The 12,385-nt window shown below is 43.8% G+C and overlaps 1 protein-coding gene across 1 annotated transcript in view; it reads right to left on the reverse strand.

Annotated features, from left to right (window-relative positions):
• The window catches only part of LOC123763908 (salivary peroxidase/catechol oxidase), a 77,747-nt gene that overhangs the window by 18,594 nt on the left and 46,768 nt on the right, over positions 1 to 12,385 (reverse strand). Inside the window, exons 5-6 of the mRNA XM_069330166.1 lie at positions 3,169 to 3,348; positions 2,380 to 2,568 (exon numbers count right to left, since the gene is read on the reverse strand). Of these exons, the coding sequence (XP_069186267.1) occupies positions 2,380 to 2,568; positions 3,169 to 3,348 (369 nt within the window). The remainder of the gene's footprint in view (positions 1 to 2,379; positions 2,569 to 3,168; positions 3,349 to 12,385) is intronic.

Raw genomic sequence — 12,385 nt, forward strand, 5'->3', positions numbered from 1 at the left:
GTTCAGTATTATGAGCAGCCCAAGTACAAGTCCCACAAGGCTTCACCAACTAGCCAGTATGGATAATGCAGGGAGAATGAAAAGAACCCTTGCAGGTCTTAAAGGCCACTTAACAAGACAGATCAAGAAATGTGAAGATTTGTCACAACAATCTCAAGTTGATTATGCTGACCTGGAAAGCTATTATCAAGCAGCTGCAGGTAAATTTGAGCAAATCAAATGCCAAATGGCTGTCCTTGTGGGGACGGACTATTGCCATCGATTCATTGGTAGCCCTACTAAATATCAGGGTATAACCATGTTAAACTCTGCAGGAGGTAAATTACTCTCAGGCCCAGTATCAAGCCTGAGGAGACCTATGCCTGCAGATAAACAATACCAGTAGAAATCTAAATTTGTCAGCTGATTATATTTCTCCAGTAGCATTATACTAAGGAGATTACAGCTGACTATACCAACAGAGGTTGATGTTAGTATCATCATTTGAAGCTGAAGATGAGTTCATGAGGCCTCAGTGGCAAATCAGTGAACAGTAGCTTAAGCAGCTACAAGTCACTGCGACCAATGTCACTGAACCCACTGCAGTCTCAGAACCATACTTTACTTTAATGATGAGCTATTCAATCTTCTGAATCAATTAACTAAATTAAACCCCAATAAATCTGATGACTGATTTGATACATTTATTATTTAATCAAGATGTATTCCATGGGCCTCAGTGTTTATATATCAGTGACCAGTTACCTGAAGAAACTTCAAGTTATATCTGATGTCACTGATCTCACTGCAGTCCCTGAATCATACTTGACTGTAGTACTTGATCACATTCAGTCTTCTGGGTTAAATAATATGTAATAAGGCTTGAATATTAGCCTTTCAAGAGTTGACAGGGAAATGAAATCGCATTAGACTTCTAACCCCTGCAACTCTAGTACGGGACATCCGTCCTGTACGAACAGACGCACAAATGTGTGATTACTAACTACTAACATCAAATTAATCTAATAATCCGAAGGAGGAGTATCGGTGTTCGTCTGTTCTAAATAGGACTTCGACCCGTGAGCAGCCCCCTGGGGAATTATGTCGGAAAATCCGACACCATTTAATAATAATCATACAGATAATAGCTGTATTACCAACAAGTTACCCATAGAAAACGTAACTTGTAGTGGAATTACCATCTAAAGAAAACGGGATATCATCACCACATACCATTATAATTCACCAGCTATTCTGCTGGGAATTATTCTTAAATACATTAGTCTTTGGACTTTACCATCATAAAAACATCTTATATAAATTAACTTAATTATCAATATTAAAGTAGAGTAAATGTGACCCTTCTATCACGTTCTGAAATCTGGACAATGTAAGCCAGGCGTCAGAGAGGAGGAAGGAGGGAGCCATTGTTGTGTCACCTCCGAGACGTGTGGAGCAAATTTAGCTCCTATCATATCTGGACAATGTCGGCCAGTAACGTCAATAGTATGGAGTGAAACAGCCATTGTGTTTATATTGAGACCAGAGGCTCACACGGGAGCAAATTCGGCTCCTGTTAATTTTACTTGGACGTAGTGTTATGGAAACCAAAGGTACCATCTCCAACACGATGTCTACAATTCAAGTTAAGTGTCTATCCGAAACCCGTTTATCATTCATTTATGGCCATTAATGTCAGGATATAGGGTGACCCGGTTAGATCGCGAAATCGCCTCAAACTAAAGGTAATTAAGCCAGGTCTTCATGTTCCATGTACTGTTTTCTCTGATATACTTGTCATATATAGGTATCTGGCTTCACAGCTAGCGCACTTTTGACAGGTCAAGACGAGGATGCAAGATTTGTGCACCAGTTACTGGGTGATATGGAAGCTACCTCAAAGAGGATAATTTGGTGTCTACACCCTAGTTATACCTGGTGGACTAACCTGCTGTACTATAAGATAAGGAACCTCTTTAATGTATGTAGTTATTTCTGTAGTTTGATTGGCTGCATATATATATTAATTTAATAACCCCCCCCTAATGTGTAGAGGATCGATTTGTGAGATTATGAGATTATTGCAGAAATACAGTCCACTTATCATTATACAAATTGCTATCGAAGTATATAAATTAACGTAAATATAAATTCATATAAATTAAATAAATATAAATCTCACAGGTCGGTTCCCACACTCAAAAACTGGATTCATTTTCGCACTTCGTGTCTACCACTCCTATATGGAAACTAGATATAGATTTTGCATAAAAGTGTTTGAATGAAGCAAGTTGACTTGTCTGGGCTGACACACTGTTGTATGTGATGGGTGGGAGAGAGGCTTTAATGCACGGGGTGTGAAAGGGTGTGAAAAAGTGTGTACGCCAGGCGTGACCTCACCCAGCTTGCAGCTCCTGCTGGCGATGAGAGACCTCACGAATCTCATGCATATCCTGCCATTGGAGGCGAAGAGCGGATCGGCCGAGACGTCGATGGGCCGGCAAGCCTCGGCCAAGTCGACGGGGTCGTTGAAGAGACCCCCGTCCCTGCAGCAGGTCACCGGCATCGTCTGTCCGTTGTGACCAACCACTGCAGGAGCAACAGCACCACGTCAGTCATTGTGCAAGATCAACACACACATTATACATCCATACACGCCTTGTTCCAGCCTGGATACATACACCACCTTATGACAAACCCTATTGCATTATCAACATTTTTTCTTAAAGTAATTAAATTTGGTTATGAATTTAACATGCATTGCTTCCCTCTAAAGGTATCTGCTGTTGTATTCTTTAGAAACAAAAATATTTTGCTTAAAGTAAATAATGTTATAGATGCTTTATAAGGTGGTAACCCACACAGAGGTACGCCAGCAGTATTAATGGTCTGGGAATAGTGACGTCCAGGTGCTCCTGCTGCTGCTGGAGGAGTCAGGAGACAGGAAGAGATTGTTGAGGGGAGAGTCATTATGAAAAGGCGGCTGCCTACATCAAGGGACAAGTGAAGTAAATGAGAGAGAGGGGGAGAGAGAGAGAGAGAGAGAGAGAGAGAGAGAGAGAGAGAGAGAGAGAGAGAGGGAGAGAGAGATGGGTGTTAAAGCCAGAAGTGTTAGAGAGATAAGTTGACAAAGGAGGTTGTATGTGTGGTGGTAGAGGCAGGAGGGAGAGTATAGAAGCTTGGCCTCACCTGCCGCCTCCGGGGTGTGGACAATGTCGTGGTCAATGAACTGCCCCCACTGCATCACCATCAGGGTCATGTGAGGGAGTGGGGGGCGCCGCTCCCCTTCGTGCAGCACTCGACTCACCGTGCGAGGTGAAGGCAGCGCCCACTCACCCGTCCGGCCCTCACCCCGCATGGCATCCACACCTGGGGAAGAAATCACTGCTGTCAGAACCTCTCCTCTCACTGTTAATGTACACACACGGTGAAAATATAGTGTGGACGCTCTAGCTGCAACCTTACACACCTGTCTCCGTCACCCGTGTGCTCTGTACTGCCTCCACACCTGTGAGAGCCACACCCGTGGGCTCTGTACTGCCTCCACACCTGTCTCCGTCACCCGTGGGCTCTGTACTGCCTTCAGTATAAGGGGAGAAGCCACGTCGATTCTCAACTTTAAGAACACTTATGCCGGAACACAAGAGCGTCGGGCACCGGGGCTAAGGAGCTAGAGCTCGCTCTCAGTACTCACTTGACCTCCACAACACGTCTCAAGCTGAATTTGATACCAATCTAATTCAAGTAAGGTCTCTCAGCTCCTAATAAAGCACCCAGTTTGTCCGTCCTTCCCTCGCTCCCTATCCTGTCCTCTCCTCCCTCTCTCTCTCTCCCTCCCTCTCCTCTCTCCCTCCCTCCCTCCATCCATCCCTATCATCCCTCACTTCCTCAAGAACGTCCAGCAAGGAGTTGGCTTCATAAGGGAAGTAATGGTCCACCTTGCTGAAGATTGGCTTCACTGCCCCCACCAGCCAGGTGTGGGCAAGCCCGCCCACCAGCCAGGTGTGGGCAAGCCCGCCCACCAGCCAGGTGTGGGGCAAGCCCGCCCACCAACCAGGTGTGGAGAAGCCCGCCCACCAGCCAGGTGTGGGCAAGACCGCCACCCCCACTGTGGTGGGTGTTGAAGCTCCAGTGCACACGTGGGAGCGTAGTCACCAATGCGGACTCGCGCGTGCATTGGTGGTGTGAGGAGGATTCTGGAGTGTGTGTTGTAATTAGGCTGTGAGTGTGTGTACCGGGTCGACTGACGCTGTAACTGTCAGTGTACCGGGTCGACTGACGCTGTAACTGTCAGTGTACCGGGTCGACTGACGCTGTAACTGTCAGTGTACGGGGTCGACTGACGCTGTAACTGTCAGTGTACCGGGTCGACTGACGCAGTAACTGTCAGTGTACGGGGTCGACTGACGCTGTAACTGTCAGTGTACCGGGTCGACTGACGCTGTAACTGTCAGTGTACCGGGTCGACTGACGCAGTAACTGTCAGTGTACGGGGTCGACTGACGCTGTAACTGTCAGTGTACCGAGTCGACTGACGCAGTAACTGTCAGTGTACCGGGTCGACTGACGCAGTAACTGTCAGTGTACCGGGTCGACTGACGCAGTAACTGTCAGTGTACCGGGTCGACTGACGCAGTAACTGTCAGTGTACCGGGTCGACTGACGCAGTAACTGTCAGTGTACCGGGTCGACTGACGCAGTAACTGTCAGTGTACCGGGTCGACTGACGCAGTAACTGTCAGTGTACCGGGTCGACTGACGCAGTAACTGTCAGTGTACGGGGTCGACTGACGCAGTAACTGTCAGTGTACCGGGTCGACTGACGCAGTAACTGTCAGTGTACGGGGTCGACTGACGCTGTAACTGTCAGTGTACCGGGTCGACTGACGCTGTAACTGTCAGTGTACCGGGTCGACTGACGCTGTAACTGTCAGTGTACGGGGTCGACTGACGCAGTAACTGTCAGTGTACGGGGTCGACTGACGCAGTAACTGTCAGTGTACCGGGTCGACTGACGCAGTAACTGTCAGTGTACGGGGTCGACTGACGCTGTAACTGTCAGTGTACCGGGTCGACTGACGCTGTAACTGTCAGTGTACCGGGTCGACTGACGCTGTAACTGTCAGTGTACGGGGTCGACTGACGCAGTAACTGTCAGTGTACGGGGTCGACTGACGCAGTAACTGTCAGTGTACGGGGTCGACTGACGCAGTAACTGTCAGTGTACGGGGTCGACTGACGCAGTAACTGTCAGTGTACGGGGTCGACTGACGCAGTAACTGTCAGTGTACCGGGTCGACTGACGCAGTAACTGTCAGTGTACCGGGTCGACTGACGTAGTAACTGTCAGCCTCCATCCTTGTTCCCCCCCCCCTCTCCCTCACCTACCAGGCCCTCCACCCAGAAAGAGTTTAAGACTAAACTCTCCGTAACAAGTGACACACTTCTAGCGTGTCGACTTACTCTTCAGCATGATCAATGATTTCGTGATTTCAGCATGACCCAGCACGTAGAGATGGCTTGGAGTAGTGACACACACAAGTGTAAACACTTGTCTGTGACACTCTTATACACAGTGTAAACACTTTGTTTGGTGGTGGTGAAGAACACATTGTTTCACTGTGCAGCGAGTGCGCGCACGCGTGTGCTTACACAAACGCGGTTGTCTACGCAAACAGTCGAAACACTAATATTGAGGCGAGAGAGAGTTAGTTTAGTTTATTATGCACCGCATACCCATGGTGAGGGCCGTAGTGGGAAGGGCTACAGAGGCACAGGCCGGGCTCAGGGACAGAGCCAAGCAAGGTACAGTCTCGAGCGAGGAAACCGCATTTTGACCCTCGCATCAACTAACATGTAATTGACGGCCATCGTCACGCCTGTGCGGCAGGTGGCGGCGTCCCTCAGGGCCTGAAGCTGTGGTTATTGTCGGGGAAACCTGGTCCTGGGGAGAAACCCTGCAGCAATCACCCACCACCTGGTCCCCTGCAACAGTCACCCACCACCTATCTTGAGATGATTTCGGGGCTTTAGTGTCCCCGCGGCCCGGTCCTCGACCAGGCCTCCACCCCCAGGAAGCAGCCCGTGACAGCTGACTAACACCCAGGTACCTATTTACTGCTAGGTAACAGGGGCATTCAGGGTGAAAGAAACTTTGCCCATTTGTTTCTGCCTCGTGCGGGAATCGAACCCGCGCCACAGAATTACGAGTCCTGCGCGCTATCCACCAGGCTACGAGGCCCCTAGCTCCTGTCACCTGGTCCAAGTGACAGGATGGTCGGGGCGTGACACTGTGTGGACAGTCACTGACCAAGTGACAGGATGGTCGGGGCGTGACACTGTTGTCGGAAAATCCGACACCATTTAATATCATACAGACAGATAATAAGTGCTGCTGTATTACCCACAAGTTAACCATAGAAAACGTAACTTGTAGTGGAATTACCGTCTATAGAAAACGGGATATCATCACCACATACTATTATAATTTACCACCTATTATGGTGGGAATTATTCTTAAATACATTAGTCTTTGGACTTTACCATCATAAAAACATCTTATATAAATTAACTTAATTATCAATATTAAAGTAGAGTAAATGTGACCCTTCTATCACTTTCTGAAATCTGGACAAAGTAGGCCAGGCGTCAGAAGGAGGAAGGGGCAGCCATTGTTGTTATATGAGACCAGAGGCTCACACGGGAGCAAATTCGGCTCCTGTTAAATTTACTTGGACGTAGTGTTATGGAACCCAAAGGTGTAACATTGTCAACACGCTGTCTACAAATACAAGTTAAGTGTCTATCCGAAACCCGTTTATCATTCATTTATGGCCATTAATGTCAGGATATAGGGTTAGCCGGTTAGAACGCGAAATCGCCTCAAACTAAAGGTAATTAAGCCAGGTCTTTCATGTTCCATGTACTGTATACAGTTTTCTCTGAAATACTTGTCATATATAGGTTTCTGGCTTCACAGCTAGCGCACTTTTGACAGGTCAAGACGAGGATGCAAGATTTGTGCACCAGTTACTGGGTGATATGGAAGCTACCTCAAAGAGGATAATTTGGTGTCTACACCCTAGTTATACCTGGTGGACTAACCTGCTGTACTATAAGATAAGGAACCTCTTCAATGTATGTAGTTACTGTAGTTTGATTGGCTGCATACATATAAATATAAACCCCCCTAATGTGTAGAGGATCGATTTGTGAGATTATGAGATTATTGCAGAAATACAGTCCACTTATCATTATACAAATTGCTATCGAAGTATATAAATTAACGTAAATATAAATTCATATAAGTTAAATAAATATAAATCTCACAGGTCGGTTCCCACATTATTTGGTCATCTTCGAACCGGATGACGGATTATTTGATCCTTTGAACCCACATTTGGTCATCTTAGTACCGGATGAACCAGTTAACCAGTGGATTCATTAAATACTAGTGCAGTGTTATTTAAACAAAGCCAGCCAGTCATAGACAGCGGCGTTGCCTCGTGGGAGCTCAGGAGTCTCCCTCAGCCCAGTTCAGCTTCGTCAGCGGTTTCATGCACACCCACAGATATTTGGTGGCGTGTTATTTCGTGAAATGACAGCGCTAATATAGAAGCCAGCCAATTAGTGACTGTCGCAAGATTGTTCACGGATTTCGTGGTGTTACATTTCGCGAGAGATTATCTACGAATTTTGTGGACTTTATTTCGCGAGGTCACTAATAATATTTAATACTTCTAGATAATATTAGAAGTTTCATAGAGGCTAATTAAGAGGCTATTATCAATAATTGTGTATATTATTTCTCCAAAATAGAGAATTATTTAATATATATTGCACTAGTGATCATAGTATAATATTTACTAATTGCCAACCCACAACAGGGTAGGATATGACTAGTTGAACTATTATTGTTCATCCTAGTCCCATTATTACAATAGTCAGTTGTACTATATTGAACAACCTAACACCATTAATGAATGGTCCAGACCCTATTTTGGGTGTAATTTTTATCAACTCGAGTTGAGTTGTATATATAATAAATTACTTATGATCATTACACCTTTGAGTGATTAATTAGTGTCTCTTCCATCCTAGGGTGATATAGAAGAGCTAACCTAAAGGTACTTCCAGTGACACTGGTTTATCACTCAAATCATTAGTGTGTATGATTGTATATATATATAATGTGTATTAATTTTAAGTTCTAACCTCTAGTAGAGGTAGGATTATTGCCTAGTGAGTTCAGAATTTACCCTAGGCTACCATTAGAGCTTGTTCAGTATTATGAGCAGCCCAAGTACAAGCCCCACAAGGCTTCACCAACGAGCCAGTATGGATAATGCAGGGAGAATGAAAAGAACCCTTGCAGGTCTTAAAGGCCACTTAACAAGACAGATCAAGAAATGTGAAGATTTGTCACAACAATCAACAGTTGATTATGCTGACCTGGAAAGCTATTATCAAGCAGCTGCAGGTAAATTTGAGCAAATCAAATGTCAAATAGCAACATATGTGGCTGAACTTGCCAACACTAATTTATCAGAAACAGAAATAGACGACATTATGGTTGATCTTGCGAATTATGAAGATCACACTCAGGCCACGTTACAGCCTTATGTCAAATTAATTGCCCAGAACAAGGCAACAGCAACAACAACAACAGTTGCATCTAATACGAGTCAAGCAGAAGCTCGACTCCCTCCAATTAATTTACCCACTTTCTCAGGAAAAGATGAGGAAGATTGGGACGAATTTTGGAACAAATTCGTTGACCTTGTAGACTCAAAACAATCTTTACCAAAGAGTAGTAAATTCTCTTATTTGCAAGGCCAATTATCAGGTGAGGCTAAAACAGTAGTATCCCATCTGAGATTAACTAATGACGGCTATGATCTGGCAGTAAAACTCCTCAAGGATAATTATGCTGATCCAGAAGTAAGAACATCACATTTAGTTCATGAGCTGTTGCATTTACCCCCACCGGAGGCTTCAGCTGATTCACTCCAAGTCTTCAAGCTGGAGGTAGAATCATTGATCAATGCCCTCAGCCTGACAGCAGATACAAACGGGGCTGAGTGGGTCTTGAAAATAATTGTCCAGGAGAAAATACCTAGGGACATATTGAGACAAATGAGTGCTCATTACAATAAAAGTATCTTATCCATGAATGAAATATCTGAAGGTTTAAAGTCAGTAGTTCATCAATTACGAACACATGACAAATTAAAACCACCAAGTAAACCCTCAGAAACCAATAATAGTAAACCACAGAGTACCAAAGGTACTCCAAATCAATCTAGACAATATAATTCAACACCAAAGTGGAACAGTAGCAGTGTGGGCGTATATGCAGTGGGACCCTCCAAGCCTATAGTTACTGTGTCACCCAAGAACGTGACACCAAAGGGTACTGGAAGCTATGGAACATGTTTGTTCTGCAATGAGAAACATTCAATGTACCACTGCTCTAATTTTCCTGATAGTGACGCCCGTGTTGAGCGACTCAAAGATTTGCAACATTGCACGAGGTGCCTCAGGAAACATAACATCATCGACTGTGATACCCAATTACACACCTGTAATAGGTGTAACAAAGGTCAACACCATGCAGCATTGTGCAGAGACACCAAAACAACGTCTCCAAACCCCAAGGTGGAAGATAGCATTCCCACCACAGTACAGTACTGCAAGGTGCAACAAACAAACAGTGTCCAATCGGCAAAGTCTAAAGGTAATACGACTTTGCCTACTGCCCAAATTACCATCCTGAATAAGAGGGCCAAGGTCCATACCCGTGGGTTGTTTGACCAAGGATCCCAAAGAACATACATCACTAAAAGGTTGGCAGATGAATTACAATTAAGGCCTGTAGCCCAGATGTCATTCAACATCTCAGGGTTTGTAACAGATGCAGGACCTCAAGTCTACCAGGTGGTACAACCATCAGTACGCTTAGGCAGGTACGTCTGTCGAGTACAAGCCATTGTGGTGGACAAAATACCAGTAGACCTACAAGTTCAAGGTCTGAGAGCAACAGCCAAATTCCTGAGAAATAGAGGAATAAAATTGGCAGATAATATTAAGTCTGATCACCTCACCGACTTCGGTCTCCTTGTAGGGACAGACTATTGTCATCGATTCATCGGTAGCCCTACTAAATATCAGGGTATAACCATGTTAAACTCTGCAGGAGGTAAATTACTCTCAGGCCCAGTATCAAGCCTGAGGAGACCTATGCCTGCAGATAAACAATACCAGTAGAAATCTAAATTTGTCAGCTGATTATATTTCTCCAGTAGCATTATACTAAGGAGATTACAGCTGACTATAGTAACAGAGGTTGATGTTAGTATCATCATTTAAAGCTGGAGATGAGTTCATGAGGCCTCAGTGGCAAATCAGTGAACAGTAGCCTAAAACAGCTACAAGTCACTGCGACCAATGTCACTGAACCCACTGCAGTCTCAGAACCATACTTTACTTTAATGATGAGCTATTCAATCCTCTGAATCAATTAACTAAATTAAACCCTAATAAATCTGATGACTGATTTGATACATTTATTATTTAATCAAGATGTATTCCATGGGCCTCAGTGTTTATATATCAGTGACCAGTTACCTGAAGAAACTTCAAGTTATATCTAATGTCACTGATCTCACTGCAGTCCCTGAATCATACTTGACTGTAGTACTTGATCACATCCAGTCTTCTGGGTTAAATAATATGTAATAAGGCTTGAATATTAGCCTTTCAAGAGTTGACAGGGAAATGAAATCGCATTAGACTTCTAACCCTTGCAACTCTAGTACGGGACATCCGTCCTGTACGAACAGACACACAAATGTGTGATTACTAACTACTAACAGCAAATTAATCTAATAATCCGAAGGAGGAGTATCGGTGTTCGTCTGTTCTAAATAGGACTTCGACCCGTGAGCAGCCCCCTGGGGAATTATGTCGGAAAATCCGACACCATTTAATATCATACAGACAGATAATAAGTGCTGCTGTATTACCCACAAGTTAACCATAGAAAACGTAACTTGTAGTGGAATTACCGTCTATAGAAAACGGGATATCATCACCACATACTATTATAATTTACCACCTATTATGGTGGGAATTATTCTTAAATACATTAGTCTTTGGACTTTACCATCATAAAAACATCTTATATAAATTAACTTAATTATCAATATTAAAGTAGAGTAAATGTGACCCTTCTATCACTTTCTGAAATCTGGACAAAGTAGGCCAGGCGTCAGAAGGAGGAAGGGGCAGCCATTGTTTATATGAGACCAGAGGCTCACACGGGAGCAAATTCGGCTCCTGTTAAATTTACTTGGACGTAGTGTTATGGAACCCAAAGGTGTACCATTGTCAACACGCTGTCTACAAATACAAGTTAAGTGTCTATCCGAAACCCGTTTATCATTCATTTATGGCCATTAATGTCAGGATATAGGGTTAGCCGGTTAGAACGCGAAATCGCCTCAAACTAAAGGTAATTAAGCCAGGTCTTTCATGTTCCATGTACTGTATACAGTTTTCTCTGAAATACTTGTCATATATAGGTTTCTGGCTTCACAGCTAGCGCACTTTTGACAGGTCAAGACGAGGATGCAAGATTTGTGCACCAGTTACTGGGTGATATGGAAGCTACCTCAAAGAGGATAATTTGGTGTCTACACCCTAGTTATACCTGGTGGACTAACCTGCTGTACTATAAGATAAGGAACCTCTTCAATGTATGTAGTTACTGTAGTTTGATTGGCTGCATACATATAAATATAAACCCCCCTAATGTGTAGAGGATCGATTTGTGAGATTATGAGATTATTGCAGAAATACAGTCCACTTATCATTATACAAATTGCTATCGAAGTATATAAATTAACGTAAATATAAATTCATATAAGTTAAATAAATATAAATCTCACAGGTCGGTTCCCACAACTGTGGTCAGTCACTGACCAAGTGACAGGATGGTCGGGGCGTGACACTGTCAGTCACTGACTAAGTCAAATCGACAAATGAAAAGGTGGAAAAACTGCTCGTAATGTTAATAGAAAAGTTGACTGATTTCAGAAATTACAAAAAACGTCTTGGATCACAGTCCACAACCAGTCTATGACAGTTACACACCACTCACCTATCACCTTGAAAAGTCGGGTGAAGCTAACCCCAAGGATCTGGCCTACTTTGAAAAGATAGACAATCAGACATTATCTTATATAGATATACATGATTGACTAAAATTAAAAAATCCGTGACTAGTATTTAAAAAATATAAAGAATCCAGTTATACCCAAATTACGTAAATGGTAGAATGATAAATAACTAAATTTTTAAACACCAACAATAGGAAAAAAACCTCGCAGGAAACAGTTTTCCCCGA

The sequence above is a fragment of the Procambarus clarkii genome, chromosome 23, assembly GCF_040958095.1.
Source record: "Procambarus clarkii isolate CNS0578487 chromosome 23, FALCON_Pclarkii_2.0, whole genome shotgun sequence".
Lineage (NCBI taxonomy): Eukaryota > Metazoa > Arthropoda > Malacostraca > Decapoda > Cambaridae > Procambarus > Procambarus clarkii.